The 27,753-nt window shown below is 50.5% G+C and overlaps 2 protein-coding genes across 10 annotated transcripts in view; both read left to right on the forward strand.

The window, feature by feature from the left end:
* Positions 1–27,753, forward strand: part of palmdb (palmdelphin b) — a 45,502-nt gene that overhangs the window by 14,845 nt on the left and 2,904 nt on the right. For 2 of the 9 annotated variants that reach the window (XM_086191462.1, XM_086191461.1), the window contains exons 5-6: positions 1,089–1,203; positions 25,439–27,722. In XM_086191462.1, coding sequence (XP_086047588.1) covers positions 1,089–1,203; positions 25,439–27,722 — 2,399 coding nt within the window. Of the gene's footprint in view, positions 1–1,088; positions 1,204–3,442; positions 4,882–5,392; positions 5,611–7,589; positions 7,646–13,990; positions 14,419–14,551; positions 14,695–15,961; positions 17,337–18,928; positions 19,229–25,438; positions 27,723–27,753 lie in introns of those variants that run through there. The other 7 variants (XM_086191466.1, XM_086191463.1, XM_086191468.1 and 4 more) reach the window with 7 other exon arrangements.
* LOC147242079 (palmdelphin-like) lies at positions 7,670–10,901 on the forward strand. The gene has a single exon (XM_086191471.1). It carries the CDS (start codon positions 7,754–7,756, stop codon positions 8,771–8,773), a length of 1,020 nt encoding a protein of 339 aa, XP_086047597.1. The 5' UTR covers positions 7,670–7,753; the 3' UTR covers positions 8,774–10,901.

The raw sequence follows: 27,753 nt of genomic DNA on the forward strand, positions 1-27,753 counted from the left end.
ACTCCCTCACGTCTGCCTGGAACTCACATGGTTCTCAATCCTTCTTATCCATTTCCTAAGACTTAGTCTGAGGGACACTGAGGGACACTGAGATGAGATGGTGGCAAGAGTCCATGCTGGTTGCCATGGCAGCCAGAGTGCATATTTAACATGGGAGATGTGCATCCGTCACGGACGCCAACAAGTGGCGCAGCATTGTAGAGGAACCAACGAGCAACGAATTCAGCACATATTCAAGGAAAATATGAAGCTCTGCAAACATCGTCAGAGACGGCATGAACGATGGAGGCCTCAGAGCACTTCAGTGCTGTCCTTGAAGACTTCCTCCCAGTGGTTCCTGTCAAGTGTTTGCTGTCGGTCCAGTCCTCCATCTTGATTTAGATGCTTTCATTATAGTTCAGCGTCGTTGGTAATGCTGAGTCTGTTGAAGCTGGTTTCAGGATGTGCTCCCCTTACTGCCGGCTACCCTCAGTCTCCTGACCTGACCTACTGACCCTCCCTCAGTCGTGAGCCTGGAGCTGGTGAACTCCAGGGGTCCAGGTTGGGGGAACTGCAGGTATCGTCTGCCAGCACTCACACCACCCCGACATGATTGAGATGAGGCTGAAGGCTTAACTCTAACCAAGTCAACATGCTACTGTACTGAAGACAACCTGGAGCTGGCAACTAAGAGCATAAACCCCTCAGGTCAAAGGTCAAGCGAGAAGCAGGCTCATGTTCTCACTCATTGTACAGTCAGACTTGGCCCCCTGAAGATGCCCCCTGCTGGACGCCAAAATATTGCAGGTTTGAAAGCGCTTCAGCATCGGCTTCATCAGAATTCATGTGTTGCTCATGACAACGGTGAGACAGCAGAAGCCTAATCAGACAAAATGGTGACGTGACGACATTTATTATTAAAGAGGTCAAAGGTCAACTTCACTATGACTCAGGAGGACTTCTCTGGACGGACAGATGAACGGAGGAGGAGGAAGATGCTAGACAACCACGATGTCGTCGTTGGTCTTTTCTTCAGTAAGCGTTGAGTCGTGAGTGGGATTGTGATGAGCTTGTTCTCTAACACGGTTCCTCGTTCTCTTGTTGTCCAGGATAGAGAAGGAGATCGAAGCCTTGGAGGCTCAGGAGCTCAACATCTCGGCCAACGAAGAAGTTATCTTGAAGCGGCTGAAAGAGGTGGAGCGGACGGCGGAGGACATCATCAAGGTAGGCTGAGCCCTCCGTGTGCTGTGCTGCTGACGCTGACTAACTGCTGCTGTCCAATGATGAGCTGGAACAAACCGAGTCCAGTGATGGTGTGCTGCTCTCGCCAGGAGCCTCCCCTCAGCGCCTTGTTACTCAGGAAACACGACGCTTCCTCTTTGGTTAACAGTGATGATGTAGTTCAGCTTGAAAAGGATTCGTAGGATCAGTGTTGCTGCTGAAACGCTGGCTCCTGAAACTGATGTCGAGGTCATTCCGATCCTGGCTGCTGCTGAGATTCTCAGGTCCGAGGAGCCGGTGAGTCTCTGCAGTGTCCGGACCAAACACAGCCCACGCATGAACTTCCCACGCCAAAGTGTTGCTTGCGTAGCAAAACCTGAAGTGATGTTTCATCGTAAAGTTTTTCGTCTATTGTTTATTTGACAGGGAGGTATGATAAATACACTGCACCAGAAATGGCAATAAGCTCCCTTGAATCTGAGTACACAATCAAAACTATCAGCAGGATTCAAAACAGCGCAGCGATGATGCGATAGAGTATTCACCACACAAGAAAACACGATGAGCACCTCACAGTCACGTCACCACATTTCTCCCATCCAGCTGAGGCGGAAGACTGCATGTTCTACTCGGTAGTAATCCGGATCTCGTGTGTCCCGATGTGTTTTCAGCAGTCAGGATCACTGCAGTGAGAGGGGGAGAACTCAAGTATACCTTGTCCTCTGCAGTCCTCACTACCAGGAGCACTCAGCTCACTGAGGTGTCTCTCCCTCCTCCATCACTTCTGAGTGACTCCAGACTGCAGGGAGAACCAGCCATGTATGTTTAGCTCAAAGCTAACAGAGACTGATGCTAACCGCAGCTAAACTGTCCAGAAACTCTTCAGATTGTCTCCTTAATCTAGAGGCGTGATCACCACTGCATAATCCCTTTGATTGGACATATAAATAAAATATACCGTATTTTCCGCTCTATAAAGCGCACCTAAAAGCCTTTAATTTTCTCAAAAACCGACAGTGCGCCTTATAATCCGATGGGCCTTCTATATGGATCAATATTGGTTAATTATGGCTGCCGTAGTCAGGGGGCGTTGCCGAAGTATCAGCGGTAAAAACGGTAAAGGGGAATTCCAGTCCCACACCACTTGTGTGTGTAGAAAGACCCCAAAATGGCTCCTTTCAAGAGACACGCTTACGACGCAGAGTTCCAACTCCAGGCTGTCAGTCAGCAGCTACCGGTACGCACAGTACTGTGTTGTGAATGCACCGACTTGTTTGGGAGTGAACGGAGTTGTCAGAACGTTGGTTTGTATTCTATTAATAAAGTTAGACTGACTGACTTATCTGACTGTTTTGTTGACATTCCATTTAGTGCAGCTCCATCTAGTGGATGCATAACGCAACCCCAGCCACTACAGTAGTTTCTATTCTGTGCGCCTTATAATGCAGTGCGCCCTACATAGGAAACAACTTTAAAACAGGCCAGTCACTGAAGGTGTGCCTTATAATCCGATGCACCTTATCGTGCGGCAAATACGGTAAACCCTCCAGTTCTTCGCTGAAGGAGCTGGGGAGAGGAGGAGGGGTTCTAGTTTGATTGACAGTGGTTGGCGTCAACGTTACCTGACGTGAGCTGAGAACCTGAAGCGTCCAGTCCACAAACACAGAACAGACGCCTCACTGCAGCTGCTCCAGCTGCTCCAGTTGTTAACAGCTGGAGCAGCTGGAGCAGCTGGAGTATCCTGGATCTGCAGTGAGGGAGGTGGGATTTCAGAATGAAGTCTTGTGACGATTTGATCAAAAACAAACACATGCATTCACAGAAGGGTTTACGTGTCTGCAGACGAGTGGGTGCATTGCTCCGGCTGACATTGAAGCATCATGATGCAACTAGCGCCCTCTACTGATACGAGCCGGAAGCACTGCTGGTGAGGTTCAGCAGTATGATTCTGACTGGGCGGCAGAGAACAGACAGCTGTGACTCATCTCATGAGTGTGTTGCTCCTTCTGGACCCACAGCAGTTGTGCATGTGTGTTGCAGTGTGGTTGTGTTATGCTGACTCAGTAGCCAGCAGAATAGCTAAGGCTCTGGTACCGCCAACATGAGGTCTGCCCTGAGGGGTTCAAACTAGCCTCTAGTTCTTCTAGTTCTAGATCTTCTCGTTGTGACAGCAGCACCACGAGCAGGCTGGAGGTTCGAGCACAGTCAGCTGAAGGAACCCAAACAGACAGGAGCACAAGGAGGAATGATGAGCCTTTCAGCTGGTCTCAAGTCAGCGTTCCAAGTCCAGTCAGGTTTATTTGTGTGGCGCCAAACCCCAACCAAAGTTCTGTCCTGACTCTGTCCAAGTGGAGCAGGTCCAGCACCTCCCTCCTTCAATGAACCTCCACCCAACAATTCTCCATCAGCAGCACATCCTGCAACAGCAGCCACCAGAACCTTCCTTTACCAGCAGGAAGGTGGAGCAGATCCAGGATCAGTGGGGACGGAGAGAGCGCAGGAGAGCAGGACAGAGACAAAGACAGAGAATGGAGGAAGACAGAGAGAGAGAAGGAAAGAGAGGGACAGAGATAAAGAGAGAGAGAAAGGAGGAGAGACTGATGGACAGAGACAAAGACTGAGAATGGAGGAAGACAGAAGGAGAGCGAGGGACAGAGATAAAGAGAGAGAGAAAGGAGGAGGGACTGATGGACAGAGACAAAGACAGAGAATAGAGGAAGACAGAGATACAGAAGGAAAGAGAGAGACAGAGATAAAGAGAGAGCGAAAGGAGGAGAGACTGATGGACAGAGACAAAGACAGAGAATGGAGGAGGACAGAGAGACTGAAGGAAAGAGAGGGACAGAGATAAAGAGAGAGAGAAAGGAGGAGAGACTGATGGACAGAGACAAAGACAGAGAATGGAGGAAGACAGAGAGACAGAAGGAAAGAGAGGGACAGAGATAAAGAGGGAGAGAAAGGAGGAGAGACTGATGGACAGAGACAAAGACAGAGAATGGAGGAAGACAGGGAGACAGAAGGAAAGAGAGGGACAGAGATAAAGCGAGAGTGAAAGGAGGAGAGACTGATGGACAGACGGGGACGTGAGCAGGTGGAGCTATGGGTGGCAGCTGGAGCCTCTTCAGGTCTGGAGCCTCCTCCAGCAGCACCAGGATCTGGGATGAGGGGAGAAGAAGAGGAGTTAGTAAAGTGACGATGAAAGTCAGCGTTTCAGCTACGATGCACAAAGTTCCCGTCTGGCTCCATCAAGGCTCAGTGGGCGAGCAGACCTGGGACGCCGTGAGGCAGGTCAGTGGTCATGATGACTCTGCACCTGCCGTTTCTGATGAGGTTGAACTCCTCCAGTGACGGTGGTCAAGATTAGGTGAAGCAACTGCAGATTATGTGCTTTGACCTTCACTTGGTGCCATCGACACGTATGCAATTAGAAATCTTTGAAGACAGAATCCTAACTGTGACGTCCTGCCCCCCGTGGGAGGCGGCCTCGCCCACTAACATGCATGATTTCCTGCCTGATTGCTGCGTGTACTTAAAGACACAGTAACACAGTGAGAGTCTGCTGCTGTCGCCGATGGTGATGATTAACACCCTCATGGACCGCTGGGATGTCACCTCCCTCACCACTTTGACCCTTCACTCCTCTTCTTCACATGTAGGAGCTCAACGCCGACCTCTGCACAGGTAAAGACTGGAGCCAGACCAGGCTGGCGCTAATTATTAGATAACTCATCACTCATGTAGGGGTTCATGACATAGCCAGAATAACACTCAGTTTATCGCTGCTCAGCTAACAGTGTTCTAACATCTGGACCGTCTCACAGCCCTCCCAGCTGGCTCCGCCCTCGGTCTCTAGTAGGAAAGAGTTTCAGATCCAAACTTGATCTGATGACAACCCCCCGCTGAGATTAAAACCAACCAAATGAGTAATAAAGTCGGAGCTGAGGCTGAGAGGATGTTGGTCCCAGCAGCTCCATGTCACTGGTACCAACGTGCCGTCCTGACACGGACCTGTAAACGACCTGTGATCAGCGTCCGTGATGGCGCCTGCTGGGACGGTTCCTCCTGTTTCCAGGTCCTTTCTTTTAAAGTCAGACTTTAATTATCTTACAACTTCATCACTGACATGAAAGATCTCATTAAACGTCACCTTAGGATTTGTGGTTTTTATGTTAACTTCATGAGGGAAACTAATCGACTGTCGACGAAGCAGAAGTTTGTCATGGTTTCACTCCTCCATGTCTCATCACAACCTGATTCTCTCTGCTGCCAGCTTTCATTGTCTTGCTCAGCTGGTTTCCCTTCTCTCCTCAGACGTGACCCGACCTCCTCGCTCGCCCCTCCCAGATATCCCAGTAGTCACCCAGCTGACTCCAGTTAAACCAGCTCCTGCTGGGGAAGAGCCAAAGAGAGGTACAGATGTGGCTCGCGGGTGTGTGTGTGTGTGTGTGTGTGTGTGTGTGTGTGTGTGTGTGTGTGTGCGTGTGTGTATATACACAGATATGTATATGTATGTACACATACATATATATGTATATGTATGTGTATATACACATGTATATATATGTATATGTATGTGTATATACACATGTATATATATGTATATGTATGTGTATATACACATGTATATATGTATACATATATACATGTGTATATACACATACATATACATGTATACGTATACACATACATATATGTATATGTATATGTATACATATATGTATACATATATGTATATACTTATATATGTATATACATATATGTATATACATATACGTATACATATACATGTATATGTATACATATATATGTATGTGTATACATATAAATATATGTACATGTATATGTATATATATGTATACACATATATGTATACATATATGTATATACTTATATATGTATATACATATATGTATATACATATACGTATACATATACATGTATATGTATACATATATATGTATGTGTATACATATAAATATATGTACATGTATATGTATATATATGTATACACATATATGTATGTGTATACATATACATATATGTATATACATATACATATATATACATATATGTATATACATGTATATGTACATACATATATATGTATACGTATACACATATACATATACATGTATACATATATATGTATATACATATATATGTATATACATATATACGTATACACATATACATATACATGTATACATATATATGTATATACATATATATGTATATACATATACATGTATACATATATATGTATATACATATATATGTATATACATATATATGTATACATGTATATGTATATGTGTATACGTATACATGTATATGTATACATGTATATGTGTATACGTATACATGTATATGTATATACATATATATGTATACATGTATATGTATATGTGTATACGTATACATGTATATGTATGTACATATACATGTATATACATATATGTATATATATGTATATACATATATACGTATACACATATACATATACATGTATACATATATATGTATATACATATATATATGTATATACATATACATGTATACATATATATGTATATACATATATATGTATATACATATATATGTATACATGTATATGTATATGTGTATACGTATACATGTATATGTATATACATATATATGTATACATGTATATCTATATGTGTATACGTATACATGTATATGTATACATATATATGACACAGAGTGATTTGTGCTGTTATGCTCAGTTGACCTCTGTTCTCTGAGGTCTGGTTTATCATTTTTCTTAACCAGGCGCCGTAGCAACACTGAGTGCCCTCATGGGTCTCGTGTGTTGTTCAGGAACAAAAATCACCAAATCTGAGCTACTTTGAGTTGTGACTAACAATGACATCATCGTCACTCTCACTGCCAGTCATTTTCTCCAGTAAAAGATCAAGTGTTTGGTCTGAAGCCAGGAGAAGCCCTCTAGTGACAGCTCCACACGGAGCGATTCAGCCGGACTGTCCAACAGAAGAGCAGTCCAGGTCTGAATCCCATGTAGAGACAGAAAGGAGGACTTCCTAGCAGAGACAGAGATGATGCTGAGACAACAGATCGTGATGAGTTCAAAGGTTTCTCAGCAAAGAGCTGATGAGACAACACCGACCCAAACGTCGGTAGAGACTCTGAGATTCTGGTATTTTTTTTGTCTGTGGAGAACGTTCTTGTTCAGTCAGAGGTGTGAGGACACAAAGGTGATTGACAGCGTCTGCTATCGTAACTGATGTGTCTGTTCATTTTTAAATTGATGAATTTAAGCATTTTAATTGATATGTGTGCTTGCAAAAAAGAGACTCTAAAATCTAAGAACCCTTGGGGCGACTCATTTATTTCTGTTGCTCTCATTCCAGCCACATTTGCGATGGAGATCAGTGTGGAACATGATAAGAGAACAGGACGGAGTCAGGTAGTGTCCACAGCCACCGTCTCCCCAGAATCTGTCCAGAGAAGGGGGTTGAAGGTGTTTGATGATGGGCACAAGACAGTCTACGCTCTGAACCCAGACGGACGCTCGATGCCTGGGGGGTCGGTCAGTGAGATGACGCCGGGGCAGGTGGAGCAGCTGCTGCAGCAGGCTACGGACAGGAATGTTCCCAGTGAGGTGCAGTACCATCAGCCAGTCTACTCAGCCTCCTACACAGGGACCAGCAGGCCCTCAACACCTAGAACGCCACAGAAAACACCCGGCCCATTGCTGAGCGCCACATCACTCACAAATGGAGTCCAGAAGCGGCCCAGCCATGAGCTGGAGGGACTGATGTCCCAGAGCAAAACACTGAGCCCTAACCTCACCCAGGCGGACGCTACGTCAGGACTCCCCAGACACGGAGACGATGCGAAGCAGTCCAACGCCCACATTCCAGGTCCATCTGAGTCTGATGAGCCCCGCCCTCCACAGCTTGGTTCCCCTTGTGTAAGTGCGAAACCTGATCAAGTTCTCGCCAACAACCAGCCCGCTCTCGTCTCAGTCAAAGTCTGGTCTGAAGCGGCATCAGCACCCATGCAGCCGGTCTATCAAACTGTAGAGGACCTCAGGCCTTCACCAGCCAGCCACAAGCCTGAAGAGGGTCCTGACACCCCTGTGGACTCAGTCAACAGTCCAGAGAGGGTTTCCTCTCGGAACCTGGTCCAAACCCTGCCAACAGAGCTGGAATCCGAGCCTGTCACCATGATCTTTATGGGCTACGAGAATGTTGATGAGGATGAGGAGGAAGACTTCCAGGCTGAGTTGGTGGTCATCGGCAACAGTGATGAGGATGACAACAATGACGCCAAATATGTCCAGGGTGAAAATGTGGAGGGCAACCTGTCATACCACCCAGAGGGCTACACCAGCAGAGTCTTCCAGCCCAGAGTGGGTCTGGGGAAGGTGAGCGGCTGCAGAGACATCATGGAAGGCGTCTACACAGACTGGAGCCACGCTGGTCTCCACAAGCCCACGTTCATCCACAGGCCCGCAAATGTGGAGGTACGGGGGGTGGAGCCTCGCAACAAGGGCGTCAACATGGAGAAGCTCTGTTCTACAGGAAGATGAAGAACAGACACGAGGTGATGGGCTCTCTCGCTCTCTCTCCTGTTGCAGAGTCAGCAGACGACAGCACCACCCTCTGGAAAATGAGTTAAATTACAACTGAAGATGAGCAACCGAACCACCAAATGCAGTGGGCTACGATCAGCTCCTACTTCTCAAATGTACCACGTGTGTTCCTGGTAAACAAGCTTATGATGATAATATGTTAATAAAGAATGACCTGATGTAAGAGGGAGAGTGTGGTGGTGCTGCTGTAGCCCCTCCCCCGCCCAGCGAGACCACCTTACTCCTGGAGCAAACCCTAGGAGTGTCTTGGCTCGTTATTACTAAAACTGGCAAACTTTACAGCTGAACTCCCGTCATAAAGATGATTTGTCATCAGGCTTCCATTCTGCAGGGACTTGTGTTGAGGGGTCGGTCTGGTTCTGTTCTCCCCCCTCTGGTTCTGATCCATTACAATGAAACATCTTGTGCTTTTCCAGTGTAGCTTTGAGCGAGCGGAGATGGACGTGGGGCCTCCTCTTCCTCCCGTTGTACCAAAGGAAGCCCAAAGGCTGTTGCTGTGTCTGAGATCTAACATGAATTTTGCCATGAAACAAACCAAATGTGATGAAATAAAAACAAAAATAACAGAGGGCATCTTTACTGAGACGTGACGGATTTGATTTATCTATTTTGGCTGTCTGGTGGAGGTTATGACCTCCACTGCAGCCCACCACCAAGGGGGGAGTAGAGATCAGCCAGTCAGATGTTTGAGGAGCCGTCATCCACCTGTGCCAACCGTCCCCAGGCTCAAACAAAGACAGTGTAGAAGACCTGGAGGCAGCCAGTGTGATGTCACCGGCTGTGAGGGTTTGTGGTTGTCTCCATCATGTTGGAGCGACACCACCATCAACAGTCAGTAATAACTCGCTCTATGAAAGGAGGAGTGATGCAGCTGAACGAGGAGGATGAGTGATGAAGGTGCTGTGGAGCGAACAGGACGGCGTGTGTGCGCCGATCCGTCCCCGACACACGGACTGACAGCTGAGAGGACTGACCATTGTTTTCCGACTTGTGAAACACTCGTCCTTGGTTGTGCTCTCCTCCTCACCGCCGTCTCTCCGTTGCATAATGACAAACATGGAGGAGGGTGGAAGAGTGAGATGGCACCTCCGACACCCTGCCTAAAGATACAGTTACATAACAGCCATCACAGACAAACGGGACTCTGAGCGCCACTCATTGTTATCACTGTCACTGAAATCCAGCATTCACAGCCGGGCTGCATTGGTCCACCTCCAGGAGGATGGCGTTCAGCCGCTGCGAGGGTTGCTCCTGTCCTCGTCTGAGGAGAGGAGCACATGAATCTGACAAAGGAAGGCGCCTCACAGGTGTAATCACTCTGGTGCAGAGTCCTTCAACCCTGAAGTAGAGAAACACTTCTTTATACTCAGGATGATCTCGCATCTACACCCAAAATGATGACGGAGGCGCTGCTCGTTGCTGCGTCAACGTCCCACCGTGTGAGTGAGGGCCGATCATCTCTGAGCTCCTCTGCAGCAGGAGGGTGTTCTTCAGGTTGAGCCTCTTTGGAACGATGAGGAACAAAGAGCTACAGGGCTTTTTGATTCCACCTACTCAGTTACTTCCTGTCAAAACAGGAAGTTGTGAAGGTACTCAACTGATGTTTACTGTCATAGCTGAAGACACGCCAGAGCTGCGTTAGCATCACGTGCTCAGAGACCGCGTAGAGGAAGAGGTTACAGCAAAGATCAGGGTAAAGATCACAGGAGTCTCCATGTTCTCCCTGTTCCTGCTGGGTTCTCTCTGGTACTCCAGGCAAGGCAAGGCAAGGCAATTTTATTTTTATAGCCCGTTTTCCCCACCAGTTTGTCTCCAGGCTTCATGGCATCATAACAACATCCTCTGCCCTCAGAGCCTCACATCGACTGAGGAGAAACTCCATAGAAAACCTTTAACAGGGAAAAATGGGAGAAACCTCAGGGTGAGGAGGGGAGGAGGATCCCTCACCAGGAGGGACAGACGTGCAGGAGATGTTGGTACAGACAAGAAAACAGTTTATAACACAGAATGGAGGAAACATGGAAATGTTAATAACAGTTGAAGAAGGAAGCTTCTGGAAGGGGAGGCAGGGAGAGCAAGCCAGCTTGATGGGGGACTGGATGGTAGACTGGTTCATGGGAGGGGAGGCAGGGAGAGCAAGCCAGCTTGATGGGGGACTGGATGGTAGACTGGTTCATGGGAGGGGAGGCAGGGAGAGCAAGCCAGCTTGATGGGGGACTGGATGGTAGACTGGTTCATGGGAGGGGAGGCAGGGAGAGCAAGCCAGCTTGATGGGGGACTGGATGGTAGACTGGTTCATGGGAGGGGAGGCAGGGAGAGCAAGCCAGCTTGATGGGGGACTGGATGGTAGACTGGTTCATAGGAGGGGAGGCAGGGAGAGCAAGCCAGCTTGATGGGGGACTGGATGGTAGACTGGTTCATGGGAGGGGAGGCAGGGAGAGCAAGCCAGCTTGATGGGGGACTGGATGGTAGACTGGTTCATGGGAGGGGAGGCAAGGAGAGCGAGCCAGCTTGATGGGGGACTGGATGGCAGACTGGTTCATGGAAGGGGAGCGCAGGCCGGTGTAACAGTAGGGAATAAGAGGGGGGGGGGGCGATGCAGGCGGCGGTTGGGGCTCTGGTGGATCTGTGGAAACACAGAGAGACTGAGAGACACCAAGGCCAAACTACAAAGTGCAACAAGTAATGGTAATGACAGTTCCAAGAATGTGCAGGGAGGAGAGGAGGAGAGAGGGGGAGAGGAGAGGAGAGGAGGGAAGGGCTCCATGTAACCTGATGTGTCCCCCAGCAGTCTAAGCCTGTAGCAGCATAGCTATCAATGGTTCAGAGCTACCTGAACCAGTCCTGACTGAAGGCTCTGTCATAGAGGAAGGTCTTAAGCCTGGACTTAAACGTAGTTAAAGTGTCTGCCTCTCTGACCCATGGAGAGATGCTGGTTCCACAGTAGAAGAACCGGTACCTGAAGGCTCTACCTCCCAGTCTGTTTTATTGATACTGGGAGTCACTAACAGACCTGCATTCTGGGAGCGGAGTGCTCTGGTGGGACAGTAGGGACTAATGAGTTCTTTCAAATAGGATGGAGCTTCATCATTGAGAGCCTTATAAGTCAGCAGAAGGACTTTGAAGTGGATTCTAGATCCTACAGGAAGCCAGTGGAGAGAAGCTAAAGTGGGAGAGATGTGTTCTCTTTTCTTAACTCCTGTCAGAACCCTCGCTGCAGCGTTCTGGACCAGCTGGAGACTCTTTAGAGATCAGATCCAGCTTCCTCCACAGTCCAAAGACATCAAGAGGGACCAGGTTAATCCAGACTCTAAATTGACCGTAGGCGTGGCTGGGAGAGCCAATGGTTGTCTGTCTCTATGTGTTGGCCCTGCCATGGACTGGTGACCTGTCCAGGGGGAAGGCTGCTGGGATAGGCTCCACCCCCACCACCCTGAACAGGAGAAGAGGGGGAACATGGAGGGAGGGAGGGATGGATGATGGAGGGATGGATGATGGATGGATGATGGAGGGATGGATGATGGATGGATGATGGAGGGATGGATGATGGAGGGATGATGGAGGGATCTTGGAGGGATGATGGAGGGATGATGGAGGGATCTTGGAGGGATGATGGAGGGATCTTGGAGGGATGATGGAGGGATGATGGATGATGGAGGGATCTTGGAGGGATGATGGAGGGATCTTGGAGGAATCTTGGAGGGATGATGGAGGAATGATGGAGGGATCTTCGAGGGATGATGGAGGGATGATGGAGGGATCTTGGAGGGATGATGGAGGGATGATGGAGGGATCATGGAGGGATGATGGAGGGATCTAGGAGGGATGATGGAGGGATGATGGATGATGGAGGGATCTTGGAGGGATGATGGAGGGATCTTGGAGGGATGATGGAGGGATCTTGGAGGGATGATGGAGGGATGATGGAGGGATCTTGGAGGGATGATGGAGGGATGATGGAGGGATGATGGAGGGATCTTGGAGGGATGATGGAGGGATGATGGAGGGATCTTGGAGGGATGATGGAGGGATCTTGGAGGGATGATGGAGGGATCTTGGAGGGATGATGGAGGGATGATGGAGGGATGATGGAGGGATCTTGGAGGGATGATGGAGGGATGATGGAGGGATCTTGGAGGGATGATGGAGGGATCTTGGAGGGATGATGGAGGGATCTTGGAGGGATGATGGAGGGATGATGGAGGGATGATGGAGGGATCTTGGAGGGATGATGGAGGGATGATGGAGGGATCTTGGAGGGATGATGGAGGGATGATGGAGGGATCTTGGAGGGATGATGGAGGGATCTTGGAGGGATGATGGAGGGATCTTGGAGGGATGATGGAGGGATCTTGGAGGGATCTTGGAGGGATGATGGAGGGATGATGGAGGGATCTTGGAGGGATGATGGAGGGATCTTGGAGGGATGATGGAGGGATGATGGAGGGATCTTGGAGGGATGATGGAGGGATGATGGAGGGATCATGGAGGGATGATGGAGGGATCTTGGAGGGATGATGGAGGGATCTTGGAGGGATGATGGAGGGATCTTGGAGGGATGATGGAGGGATGATGGAGGGATGATGGAGGGATCTTGGAGGGATGATGGAGGGATGATGGAGGGATCTTGGAGGGATGATGGAGGGATCTTGGAGGGATGATGGAGGGATCTTGGAGGGATGATGGAGGGATGATGGAGGGATGATGGAGGGATCTTGGAGGGATGATGGAGGGATGATGGAGGGATGATGGAGGGATCTTGGAGGGATGATGGAGGGATCTTGGAGGGATGATGGAGGGATCTTGGAGGGATGATGGAGGGATCTTGGAGGGATGATGGAGGGATGATGGAGGGATCTTGGAGGGATGATGGAGGGATGATGGAGGGATCTTGGAGGGATGATGGAGGGATCTTGGAGGGATGATGGAGGGATCTTGGAGGGATGATGGAGGGATGATGGCTCAGTCTCTTGAAGACATCTCAAATGGACGTCATAGCCTCCAGAGGGTGAGGTCTCACAGTGGAAATCTGTCCGTCATTTTAACGGTCAGTAGGGCGGCTTGACCGAAGGAGCTGCTGTCGTCTACACACTCGTCACGTGCCCAGCTCCGAGTTTCACACCCTCACTGAAGCGGATGAGTGGGCTTCAGTCACTCTGGACCTAAGAACCAGGCCTGTGTGAACATCAACACCTCGCGAACCTAATTTGCACTTCGACGTTCCTTTCTGTCAGGTGAGCTGGCACCGACAGCTGCGGACTCTGGTGTGAAGCCTGAGAGAAAGCACACGCGGTCTTGTAGTGGAACGTAGAACCAGATCGTGCACGTGCGGGTGAACATCACGTCGGCGCGGCAGGCGTCCGTCTCAGGTTCAAATGGAGGCAGCAGCAGAGGAGGGAGACGATCTGAACAGCAAATACCGAATCAATGACATTCACCACCGTCTCGTATCATGCAGAACCCTCATCGCGTCCACCCACTACGCTTCTGTCTGCAGCGGACAGGAGACACCGACAGCGAGCCGTGCTTGTCCCGCTGGGACCTCAGCGAGCAGGCTTCCTCCGAGAGGAGGGGAGAAGCAGGTGGTTCCCGGCCATCCCGCTGTGGGATAGAGAGAGAGAGAGAGAGAGAGAGAGAGAGAGAGAGAGTGTGTGTGTGTGTGTGTGTGTGTGTGTGTGTGTGAACTGCGCTGCCCTGCGTGTGTTCACCGAACGCAGCTTCAGCATTGGCTGCCTCCATCACACCCCCCCCCCCTCCCTGCAGCCGTCCAATCAGAGGCAACGGTAGTCAGGCAGCGCTGTGAGAGCGAGGCAGCACTCAGAAACAGCAGAGCCACAGCGTAGCCTGCGCGGTCTCAGGTAGGTCCATCCCCGCGCGCGCACACACGCACACACACACACACACTCAAAAGTTTGCGTCTCCTCGGTGTCTGAGTGTGCATCAGTGTGTGATGTCGCTGCTGAAATGGAAATGACAACCTGTCGTTGGTATTGACGCTGCTGCCAACCTCCCGGCGGAGACGTGAGCGTGGCTGCATCGACCGCGCGCGCGCTTGTGTGTGTGTGTGTGTGTGTGTGTGTGTGTGTGTGTGTGTGTGTGTGTGTGTGTGTGACTGATGACCCCAGGAAGACTGTTGAATGGTTCCAGTCTGCATATTTGATTTGTTGACCCCACGCGTCCTGTGGTGGGTCACGCCACTGTGGGACGGCGTGTGATCCTCACGCAGCCTCCGGCGCTCTCCTTTGACCAGGAGAGTGTTGAGGACGTTCAGCAAGTGTTTTTAAGTCTTAGCCACATCAAGGCAGCCGTGATAGTTTTACACACACACACACACACACACACACACACACACACACACACACACACACACACAACTGCTCAGCAGTGAGAACAGACAGTTTTGATCATTGTGTTTTATTTTCTGGCTGCTCTTCATCATCATCCCCATCATCCTCTGACAGCAGGAGTCTGAAGCTACCTGACATGGACTCAGTATTCATGTTTCAGATCAGTTCAATCAGGTCAAACCCCTCAGAGGAGGAAGCACGGCGCCCTGGTGTCCGTGCAGCGGCCTCCCTGCAGTTGGACTCGTCTGGGAGATGATTTCATCCAGACGAGTCCATGTACAGGAAGTGTTCAGAGGTCACAGCACATGTTAGGGTTCCAGTCCAAGGGTGACAAACTGTTCAGACAAGGTCGTTCACACTTTAAAAGATGAATTCCCTGACTGCTCCGATGGTGAGAGAACGAGGCTCAGGACAAGCTCCTCCCACTCTCCTCCCACTTCCTGTGCTTCCTCTTAGTTCCGTTGTCTAAAGTGGATGCAGCAATGAATGATGAGCTGGGAGAAATTGTTAGCAACGTATCCTGGCAAAGACCAGTAAAGACCAGTTGGTCAATGTGTGTGTGTGTGTGTGTGAGAGAGAGAGAGAGAGATTCCTCACCCGTGGTATATATCAGTCTCATCCGTGGTGTAGCAGAGGGTTGTTTGTCTCCATCTTGTCATCAGTGACATGAATCCAGCAGAAATCAGGCTGCTGGTAAAATGGAGGGTTCCCTCACTCGCATTCATTTGTTTTTAAGGGTTTTTGGCTCATTTCCATCTTGTTGAATCCACTCAGAGCAGAGAGGGTGAGCGTACGCTAACAGGCTTTTTACCTCCTCAGTACATCATCACCTGCAGGTGCAGCAGGTATGAGAGGCTGTTCACATATTGGTCCGTACGGCGCCAAGCCCGCCGGCGCTTTGCACGAGGTCTCTGCCCTCCCAGGCTGAAACCATTCAGTCCAGCCTCATAACTCCCACTGATATCTGTCATAGAGCTTCGTGTCACATGGGCCAGGACTCACGTCAGGGATGAGGCATTTTTGTAGTCCAAAAGAAGGTTATCATGGCAGAGATGAGGTGTGCTTGTAGTCCAATTGGAAGTGGTCATCTCCTGGTTCCTCCACCAACAGGAAGTGGTCATCTCCTGGTTCCTCCACCAACAGGAAGTGGTCATCTCTTGGTTCCTCCACCAACAGGAAGTGGTCATCTCCTGGTTCCTCCACCAACAGGAAGTGGTCATCTCCTGGTTCTTCCACCAACAGGAAGTGGTCATCTCTTGGTTCCTCCACCAACAGGAAGTGGTCATCTCCTGGTTCCTCCACCAACAGGAAGTGGTCATCTCCTGGTTCCTCCACCAACAGGAAGTGGTCATCTCCTGGCTCCTCCCCCAGCAGCCAATAGGATCGCTCCATGTGATTGTGGTGATTGAACCAGTAAATCAGCTCTGGTGAACAGAAGTTGATGATCTTCCATGTTCAGTTTGTCAGGATCGTCTTCACTAATGAACCCTCTGAACATGCTGGCAAAGATAATACTTGTAAAAAAAAGTTGTTTTTGAAGACTTTTGATTTTTTTCCCGAAACATTTTATTGTGGGCTTTTTTGTTTCCCCAGAATGCTGCAGTTTACAATTGTACTCGTACTAAGGAAGCAGCATCATGTCTTTGTACCAATATAGAAGAAGGAACAGGGCCGAGCAAGAGCAAAGCTTCTCTGGGGCTGGAGGAGGTCATCGTCTCCAGATACCCTAAATGTCATCAGGAGCCAACAAATTCCTTCATAAAGTCAATAAGAGGCCCCAGATCTTTTCAAATTCTTGTTGCCTTGACTTACAGTATGGATATATGCTGGTCTTACCAAAGGTAAACTCAACAACGTCCCTTTTGACCAGGGGGAGACGGTGCTCCATTCATATTTCCAATTCAAAGCAATACATCTTTTTGCTATCAGAGAACTGAAGTGCTGATTTAATTTCACAGGTGTTGTATGAATACGCATTAACCCTTTGAATTGTAATATCCTGAGACGACTATTAACTTTGGCGGCCCGGTGGAGCAGTGGTCCTCCCTGTGGCCCCCAGCAAGAAGGTTGTGGGTGGAGCAGTGGTCCTCACTGTGCCCCCCCATCAAGAAGGTTGTGGGTGGAGCCCCGGCTGCATCACAGGGTCTTTCTGGGTGAGTCTCCATGTTCTCCCTGTTCCTGCTGGGTTCTCTCTGGTACTCCAGCTTCCTCCACAGTCCAAAGACATCAAGAGGGACCAGGTTAATCCAGACTCTAAATTGACCGTAGGCGTGGCTGGGAGAGCCAATGGTTGTCTGTCTCTATGTGTTGGACCTGCCATGGACTGGTGACCTGTCCAGGGGGAAGGCTGCTGGGATAGGCTCCACCCCCACCACCCTCAACAGGAGGAGAGGGGGAAGATGGAGGGATGGATGATGGAGGGATGATGGAGGGATGGATGGGTAGGTGGGTGGATGGATGGATGGGTGGGTAGGTGGGCGGGTGGGTGGATGGATGGATGGGTGGGTAGGTGCGCGGGTGGGTGGATGGATGGATGGATGGATGGGTGGGTGGGTAGGTGGGCGGGTGGGTGGATGGATGGATGGGTAGGTGGGTGGGTGGGTAGGTGGGTGGATGGATGGATGGATGGGTAGGTGGGTGGATGGATGGATGGGTAGATGGGTGGATGGATGGGTAGGTGGGTGGATGGATGGATGGGTAGATGGGTGGATGGATGGGTAGGTGGGTGGATAGATGGATGGGTAGATGGGTGGATGGATGGGTAGGTGGGTGGATGGATGGATGGATGGGTAGATGGGTGGGTGGATGGATGGGTGGATGGGTGGATGGATGGATGGATGGGTAGGTGGGTGGATGGATGGATGGATGGATGGGTAGATGGGTGGATGGATGGATGGATGGATGGATGGATGGATGGATAGGTAGGTGGGTGGATGGATGGATGGATGGGTAGGTGGGTGGATGGATGGATGGATGGATGGGTAGGTGGATGGATGGATGGGTAGGTGGGTGGATGGATGGATGGGTGGGTGGATGGATGGGTAGGTGGGTGGATGGATGGATGGATGGGTAGATGGGTGGATGGATGGATGGATGGATGGATGGGTAGGTGGGTGGATGGATGGGTAGGTGGGTGGATGGATGGATGGGTAGGTGGGTGGATGGATGGATAGATGGATGGATGGATGGGTGGATGGATGGATGGATGGATGGATGGGTAGATGGGTGGATGGATGGATGGATGGATGGGTAGATGGGTGGATGGATGGATGGATGGATGGATGGATAGGTAGGTGGGTGGATGGATGGGTAGGTGGGTGGATGGATGGATGGATGGATGGGTAGGTGGGCGGATGGATGGGTAGGTGGGTGGATGGATGGATGGATGGATGGATGGATGGATGGATGGGTAGGTGGGCGGGTGGGTGCATGGACTGTTGATTGACATCCTATGGACTTTACTGCATGTCCATCCCAATCCTGCTCCCTGATGGACAGACAGGTCTTCCTCTGAAACAGTCGCCTTCCTCAACACGTTCTTTACAAACCATTTTTCCTGCTGTGTATGGGGAACCTTGTCAAGACCACCTTGATTGGATTTGACAAAACTTTCCCACTGTAAGTATTTAAAGTAGCGTCCAAATTAAACCTCAGCTGTCGTTCTCAAAGGACATCAAATCATCATGGAGGGTAAAAGACTTCTGATTTTTTAATACGGAAGAAGACATTTTCCAGGGACTCCTGAGCTGCTCCTCTGGAGGTGAACTCCACACACGTGAAGCAGCAGTGGAGGAGAATCGGCGTGAGTCCGACTCTCACGTTTGACCGTCAGCTGTCATTAGGGAACAGCCCCGGGCGGCTTCATCGCCGCTCAGCTTCATCTAAACGGCAGTTCAGTCAATACTCAGCTGTGTGTGTCAGATTAACTCCCGCTACCGCCAGTCGTGTCCCAACCTGCTGCCGAGTGGTGAGTTTCTGTCTGCTCGGGTTCACGTGGAAGCGGCTGGACATGATTTCAGTGTGGACCATCTCCTACATGATGACAGTAGGTGCTTTCACATGTGTGGCGTTGCTGTTGGAGCGGGTGGGTGGGGGTCTGCTGGGTACCGTGGCTCTTGTGTTTCACCATGAAGTTGGTTTTGGTAGGTTCGTCTTATTGGCATCGTGTGTCACAGCTGCTGAGGCGACAGTTACGCTGCAGTGACAGAAACCTCCCAGCAGCTCTGAGGGAACCAGGACAAACATTTACGGGGCTGACATCATCGGACTCGTCTCCTAGTGAACGCCTGGACCACCTGGTGGGCTACAGGGCCCGCACTCTGAGCAGCGGGGGCCTCATGCCAGGCCGGTCCAGTGACGTCAATAAACGCAAATAAAATTCCACAGTTCAATGAAGTGGTTGCTTTGCTGATTCAAAGATGACAGTGCTGCTGAAGTCGTGGTGCCGGTGCAGCGCTGGAGCCCAACCATTCAAACTCACCTGAGAACTGAGATGCCGGAGAAACGCCTGAAGGCATCTTCTCTCTGAGGGTCTGAGCGATGCAGCCGACCCCGGTGGTGGCGCGCATCATTTAGGCAAACAGCTGGGAAACGGTGCAGCACGCGGGGAGACGGATCCGCCTCCTGTGTTTGGTCTGAGGCTTTAATCATGTTCATGTTGGAGAGCAGCGATACGTGACTTCATCCTGAGTGACTGTGCTGCTGGCTTTGAGTGTGTGTGTGTGGGGGGGGGGTCCTGGTTAAATATGCAAATTAAGATGATGATGTTCCAAGTTTTCAGAAATGTCAAGATTAATTATGCAAAAGAGCGATTATCTAACATCCTTGTTTCATTTTGTTGGCAGAGTTAAAGAAAATGTGCTGCTCCATCTAGCCAGGGTGGGGGGTAAGAGGGGAGGGAGCCTGCTCTGAAAGGCGTGTTCAGTGTTTTGGGATTGTGAGGAAGGGTGTCTGGCGGGGGTTCCAGGCGTCACCACAGGGTCACGTCAACACTCGCTGCTATCAGTGATGGAGCAGGAACCAGAGGTGAAGCGCTGCTCTGGTCTTCAGAGCTGTGACTGCTTCACCTTCACCCCTCTGAGGGGTCGTGGACGGCGAGGACGATGACCAGTTTGTTTCTCAATAAGGAAGATCTCCTCTGACCTCTGACCTCTGTCGTCAGGCCTGAACACCGACAGCGGACAATGACGCTGTCAGTCGTCCAGGTCTCCACAACAGCATGTTCAGCTGTTGCCTCGCTCAGGTGAAGCAGGAAGAAGGAAGCTGAGACCGGTGCAGGTCAGGGATCTGAACGGAGGATACGTCCTGAGCTGCGGTGGTCCTCACCTTCATTCCCTTCCAGTGACTTCAGGTGCAGGCGGCCTGGCGTGTGAGGAATTAGACTCTCAATGTCGCGTAGGTGTGTTTGAATCAGCTGATCGCAGGTCGTCTCCTGACAGTTTTCTGTCTGGAAGGGTTTGATTTCTCTGCGGAGGTGACGAGGCTGCAGCCTGATGAAGTCAACCCACACAACTGGAGAAAAAAGAAGAGCGAGTAAATAACAGCACACGTGGCTGCGCCCGGAGGAGGCCGTGACTCAACTCTCCTCACCCAGAGACAACGCTGCTGTGAGACTGGTCAGACGCTAGCGAGCAGGCAGGACGTGGGTGTTGAGAGGTACCACATCCTGTTCCATGTATTGTTAATTACGGAGGGAGTTTGGGTATCGTGTTCCGGAGCCAAACGCTCAAGAGGAGAATCTGACTAGTTTCACAGGGTTCTCCCGCAGTGGTAGACCTTTGTGCACCGTCAGACACATCCAGCTCTGAATCAGTTGGGATCTTCCTGCTAAATATCAGCAGTGGCTGGCTGCAGTACTGCAGGTATAAATCACTGGTAACACCACCAATGCTGTGGCAACGGTGCACTGATGGAGGAGGTGTTACGAATGAGTCTCCGTCCGGTTCCATGGGAGGGCCGTGAATGCATCTGAATGTGTCATCGCTCATGCTTCATGGAGTGGACGGAGCAGCCTGGACGGTACGTCTGAATGTTTTTGTTTGGGGGATGAATACGATCCCATCGGGATGCACCGATGCTCCACCAAGTTCACCTGTCTGCTTCAGGTAAATTCACTGAGGGGTCACGCTGGGGGCAGGGAAGGCTGGTGACCTCTGACTGCCTCTGAGCCTCAGGGGCTGGAGCACAATCAGCATGTATGTCCCTGCGTCTTTATTTTATGGATGCAGGCTGAGAGCTCCTTCTCGTTCCGTCGGGCTGTGCTCGTTAACGAGTCCAGCTCCCCGTCTCCTCCGCTGCTGATTCATACTAAATAACTCTTAGAGGCCACAGGCCTGTGAGGAGCAGATCAGGGTGAAGCTGTTTAGTTGAGAGGACGGGAACTGACAGCTGACTGGAATAACGACGCTCCAACCAGTGAGGGAGGAGAGGAGGACGTTCCTCATCCAGCTGGAAGCCTCGTTAGCAGGTTTGTCCTCACATCGCTGCTCTGTGTTCCACTCGGGTTCTCTTTCGTCATCGTGTTCCTGCTCAAGGCCGTCCATCATCAGTGAGTCTCGACAGCGGTCGCCTTCATGAGTGGTTCGCTTAAACGCTGACTGAATAAGGCACAGGAGCTGTGAGTGCTGTGGCCGGGCTCCTCCACTGGAGTCAGTGTCCACCTGGTCCCGCTAACCGAGTCCCAGCCGCTTTAATCGTTCATACACGTTCACAAAAGCACGCTTGAGACTCTTTTAGTGTGTGTAAGTAGAAAAAACTCAGAGGCACAGCAAGACCAGATGATTCACTTTGGGACTTTGATGTCAAGGTGTCAAGGCTTGGATGTGGTCCTGACTGGGGGGGTGCAGGTCTCTACAGGTCAGAAACGCCTGTGCGGGGGCGTCGTTCAGTTCTGTGGACCTGCCAGCTCAACATGCCAGCCGCGCTGTCATGGCTGCATGGTGTGTCAGTGCAGGACTCTGGTGGATCCGCCCAGGGCCATCAAAGACCCTGCTGCCATGTTGCCTGTTGGTCCCGACGGTCTCTGGTCTCCCTCTGTGGACCTGACCCAGTCACAGCTCCACCAGCCTCCACCTGTCCAGCAGGTGCCTCCTCGCTGCTGCTAAAATCAGGAAAATGTGTTTTTGTGATGTGTTTTCAAATTGAATTAAGTAGAAGAAACCATGTGACCTGCTGTTGGCGGGGCTGTGATGTCACGCTGGATGTTCTCTCATCAGCGCGTGTGTGAATAATAAACAGGTAGCGTTGATTGGCGGCTGACAGGGGTGAGTGGTTGGTTCAAGGTTTGACCACGACTCAGAGGAGGAGGAGGTGGCAGCTGAGCGGTGTCAGAGCCTGTTGATGGTTGCCATGGCATCCAGGCTTCACATGCACATGTCCTCATTGATGGTACTTGCGTGTGTGTATTTGTGTGTGTGTATGGTTGTGTTTGTACCTGTTTGTGTGTGTATGTTTGCGTGTGTGTGTACGTTTGTGTGTACGCTTGTGTGTGTACGTTTGCGTGTGTGTGCACGTTTATGTGTGTACATTTGTGTGTACGTTTGTGCGTGTACGTTTGTGTGTGTAGGTGTGTGTACGTTTGTGCTTGTATGTTTGTGTGTGTGCACGTTTGTGTGTGTACGTTTGTAAGTTTGTGCGTGTACGTTCGCGTGTGTAGGTGTGTGTACGTTTGTGCGTGTACGTTTGTGTGCGTACGTGTGTGTGTACGTTTGTGCGTGCATGTTTGTGTGCGTGTACGTTTGTGCGTGCACGTTTGTGTGTGTACGTTTGTGCGTGTACGTTTTGTGTGTACGTTTGCGTGTACGTTTGTGCGTGTACGTTTGTGCGTGTACGTTTGTGTGTGTACGTGTGTGTGTACGTTTGTGCGTGTACGTTTGTGCGTGGACATGTGTGTGTACGTTTGTGTGTGTACGTTTGTGCGTGCATGTTTGTGTGCGTGTACGTTTGTGTGTGTACGTTTGTGTGTGTACGTTTGTGCGTGTACGTTTGTGCGTGTACGTTTGTGTGTGTACGTGTGTGTGTACGTTTGTGTGTGTACGTTTGTGCGTGCATGTTTGTGTGCGTGTACGTTTGTGTGTGCACGTTTGCGTGTACGTTTGTGCGTGTACGTTTGTGCGTGTACGTTTTTGTGTGTACGTGTGTGTATGTACGTGTGTGTACTTTTTGGGTGTACGTGTGTGTGTACGTTTGTGCGTGTACGTTTGTGCGTGTACGTTTGTGTACGTTTGTGCGTGTACGTTTGTGCGTGTACGTTTGTGTACGTTTGTGCGTGTACGTTTGTGCGGGTATGTTTGTGTACGTTTGTGTGTGTACGTTTGTGCGGGTACGTTTGTGTACGTTTGTGTGTGTCACTGACAGCGTCCACTCTCAGCCCTGCTGGTGTGACAGGCCAGTCCGATGAAAAAGCGTAGTCTTGTCTTTACGTAACCATAGCATTGATGAAAGGGGAGGCCTTTCCTTGATGCCATCCAGAAGCACCACTCCCAGCAATCCCAGTTTGCCTCAGAGGGTTTTACACTCTGGGATCTTCCTCAGAGGAAGATCACACCAGCAACGCAGGAACGTAACATTTCATAACAATATTTCTCCCGATGCATGAGAGGACGCTGTCTGGCTCGGCGTCCTCTCCTGGAGACGTGAGGGAGGAGCAGCACTGAACAGAACGAGATGTGGACCCTAGCTGATCCAAGCTGCTGCAGGGCCTCATGGCCCCATGACTCCATCAGCCATGAAGCCCCAGGGGGGAGAGGGGGGAAGGAAGGGAGACACCTGAGGTTGTAGAGCTGCCGAGGTCACCTTGGTGTCCAGCCCTGGTCCTGAGGCCAGGATGCTGGGCTCTGGTTCCTGGGTGAGGGGTTGGGACTGGACAGACCATGGGGTTGACATTGGCAGGGTGCTGGGCGTAGCATCTGTTGTGGCCTGGGGTGCTGGGGGGGGGGGGTGACCTAAGCCTTCACCGTGTCGCCATTTGTGTTTTGGGTGGACCAGTGGAAGCGAGAGCCACGCGCTTCAGAGGATTGATACCTTAGGGTTAATTATTATGATCACTTTTATTGTTTTGATGTTAGTTTGATATATTCAAGGTTGGGATGGATGGGGATGGGTGGATATCCAAGGTCAGGGCCAACCTGACTGACAGCTGTCCCAGCCAATCAGACGGAGCAGAGTAACTCTGGAGGTGCTGGGGAGTCTGGTCTGAGCAGCTGCTCCCACTCTGATAGGAGCCGTTCCCCCACATCCATGAGCTGTCAGAACGCTTGGGAAAAACAGCCAAACCTAACAGAGTGATAAACTGTGACGAAACACAGACTTTGAAGATTTGCCCCATAAAATATTGAAGCTTGTTTTCTGGTCTCGCTCCAGCGCCACGCGCAGCATTCTGAACCTAAACCTGCTGTTTCACGTCAGACACAGACAGATGAGCAGAACTGCCATTGTTGTGTGTGTGTGTGTGTGTGTGTGTGTGTGTGTGTGTGTGTGTGTGTGTGTGTGTGTGATTTTGGGGCTCAGTAAGTCCTCTGCAGCGACCCTCCTGCGGCGCGTGGGAGGCAGACTCAGTCCTGCAGTCTTACATAAGAGCAGACACCATGCCGTCTAATTCAGCAGCTTTTCATGCTCTTCCTCTCTTTCTGCTCATAACCCACTTAGGGACAGATTCACTCAGCAACCCAGAGACCCCTCCATCACAGCCCTCCCTCCACCCACACACACGCACACACCCACACACAAGCACACACACACACGCGCGCACACACAATCCTCCATAGATTCATCTGAGGTGTTTCTCCGCCTGGCACAAAGCCTTCAAGTATCATACCCTTCCATGGAGTGCTTATTGCTTGTTAAGACTGGCTGGAGTGACACTGGTGTGATTACAGTCACATGCTGCAGTGTTACTGAACCAGCGCGGCGTTCTTGACGCAGGTGTTGATGGTCACAGCGGGAGGATTATCATTCTGACGAGTCCTGGACTTACATCATGGCAACAAATAAAAGCTTCACTCTGACATTTTCCTCTGTGGGAATCAAGCAAACGCCTCCTGACTCCCCGACAGCTGCGTAAGGTGTAGCAGGACAGAACATTTCATAGAATATCTGTGACTACAGCGATCACCTGTTCCTGGTTTTTAATGGGGGGGGGGGGGGGTCACACAGGAAAAGGCAGCGTCACATTTAGGGTACAAACAAAATAATCCCAGTTTTCCCTGACAGAAAACTCATGTCTTTTCTAACCTTTTCTCTTTCTCCTCCTCTTCAGAGAGCTACCTCCGCGGACAGAGAGGCAGACAGAAAAGAAGCGGGTGGAGGTTGCTGCTCAAGTGAGAATCACAACTTCAACGCCATCTCCATGGAAACCAGTGAACAATCAGAGCTGGCAATGGACTGTGAAACTGAGGTCGCTGTGGATGATTCACCTGGGAAAGAGAGGGATTTCAGTGCAGATGATGAGCAAGTTTGCTCAGACTCAGCAGACCCCCCAGGAGAGAAGGAGGTTCTTGGCACTTTATTACCTGAGCCGGCAACCAGCTTGAGTGGGATGGACCAGTCTGGCTGCCCTGAGACCAGCATTTGTCAGGCTTTGATATTGGAGCCAGGACACGAGGAGCTCAACAGGAACGAGTCGATCACCTCCTCAGTGTCTGACACCCCCTCCAGTGCTGAGAGCGTCTATGAAAATGAAGCTCACCATAAGAGACAGGGAACCCAAGAACAAGACCCCGAGCCTGAACAGTACTCTGAGCCAGACCCTGATCCAGAAAACTACCATGAAGAAGATCAAAACTCAGGACCACAACAAGACCTGGAGCCAGAGCTCTACCCTGAGTCAGAGCAACACCCAGAGCCACAGCAAGACCTGGAGCCAGAACCAGACCTGGGGCCAGAGCCTGACCTAGGGCCAGAGCTAGACCTGGAGCTGGAGCCCTACCATGAGCTAGAGCAAGCCTTTGAGCCAGAGCAAGACCCTGAGCTTGAGCAGTACCCTGACCCTGAGTTCTACCCTGAGCCAGAGGCTGATGATTATGAGCCAGATCCTGCAGATGGTGGCTATCACAAGCTGGCAACAGGTGCAGACGAAGACCCAGAAACCCCCGAAATCCTCTTTGAACCCCCCATCACAGAGGAGTCAATATTAGAGCAGTGCATCCGGGAGGAGGCTCTGTCAGATGTGTCAAGTGAATCCTGCCGCTACCTGGACCCTGATGAGATGGATGAATGCCTGAGAGTTGAGATCGCAGCAGCTTCCTCAGATAGTGAGACGGATGAAAAATGGAGAACAATATTCTCCTCCTCAATAAACAAAGAAGATGATGACTCATATTTGGACAGTCTTCAGCTGAGTGCCCAGGAGCTCTTTGTGCAGAAAGTGGAGGTGATGGACTCTGAAGAACAAGACAACAACCACCACTGTGAAGAGGTTCAACTTGAGGTTCCACATGGGGAGGAAGTCCTGGAGCAGCCAGATGACACGTCTTTCTCCGCCCTACCACAGGAAGTTAAATACATCCCTTTAGGCCTACAAGGTTTGTCCAAAATCTCTGAAGATGACAGTGAAAGTGGGAAAGAGACCAATCAAAATGACAGCACCCACCAACACCTGAGCTCCGACCCCACTAAGAAGCTTCCCAAAGACTTCTGTGTAATACAGGAGACCAAGAGTGAGAACGTTAGTACGGAACATGTGGACTTCCAGCTGGCTCGAAAGCAGTGGCGGGATATGGAAGAGCAAACCAAGAACAGGATTATTGTACCCACAACCAAGCAGCCGAGCTTCCATGGCAGCCACAGCTTCATGTACACACCAGTCCGCAACATTGAACGAACCCACAAGAAAGCTCATGAACTGGAGAACTTGAACCTGGTGGGGGATTATCTTCACACCCAGTTCAGCCCCTGCTCAGAGGATTCTGGCCTGGATGATTCCAGTTACAGGTCTCCCTACGATGACCCTGAAACACCAGTTGAAAGAGAGATTCGCATATCAATGGAGAGAGAGGAGAACTTCAGGAGGGAGAGGGGCTTCTCCAGGATGGGCAAGTCTACAGACTGTGCTCCATCACGAAGCATCCCCAGGTCCATCAGTACTCCACTGACGCCATCATTCATCATCACCTCCTCACCCACCAAGGAACCCCTAAAACATGAAGTGTCTGCCAACAACGTCATCATCCTTGACCCCAGCAATGACGTCACCTCTGGCACCAGACGAGGCCCCGACAACATGGCCGCACGTTCCGGCGAGTGGCGCTCTGAGGACCACAGCTCCAACCTCATCATCCTTGAGACATCCAACCTGATTATCCGCAGTGCCTCAGACTTCTCCCTCAACAAAGCCTGTGAGCAGCCCCAGGAGAAAATGTTCATGAACAACCCTTTCTTTAAGCTGCGTTCAAGAAGCTCCATGTCTCTGGTGGATGAGGAGATTCAGCAGGTGAAGCAAAGGGAGGAGGAGCTTCGGAAAGAGAGGGCCAACCTGTACGGCAGGTTCAACGCAGAGAGGATGTTGTCTAACCACATGGACACGTTAGCCTTTGACAATCCAGGTACAGTTTTATCTGCGGTCAGGATGCAAAG

This window comes from Aulostomus chinensis, chromosome 21 (assembly GCF_037954235.1).
Source record: "Aulostomus chinensis isolate RoL2024-O1b breed Wild chromosome 21, RoL_Achi_v1.0, whole genome shotgun sequence".
NCBI lineage: Eukaryota > Metazoa > Chordata > Actinopteri > Syngnathiformes > Aulostomidae > Aulostomus > Aulostomus chinensis.

Bases quoted from the DNA above. Each gene is read 5' to 3' on its own strand.
- LOC147242079 (XM_086191471.1), top strand. From the start codon at position 7,754: ATGCCTGGGGGGTCGGTCAGTGAGATGACGCCGGGGCAGGTGGAGCAG.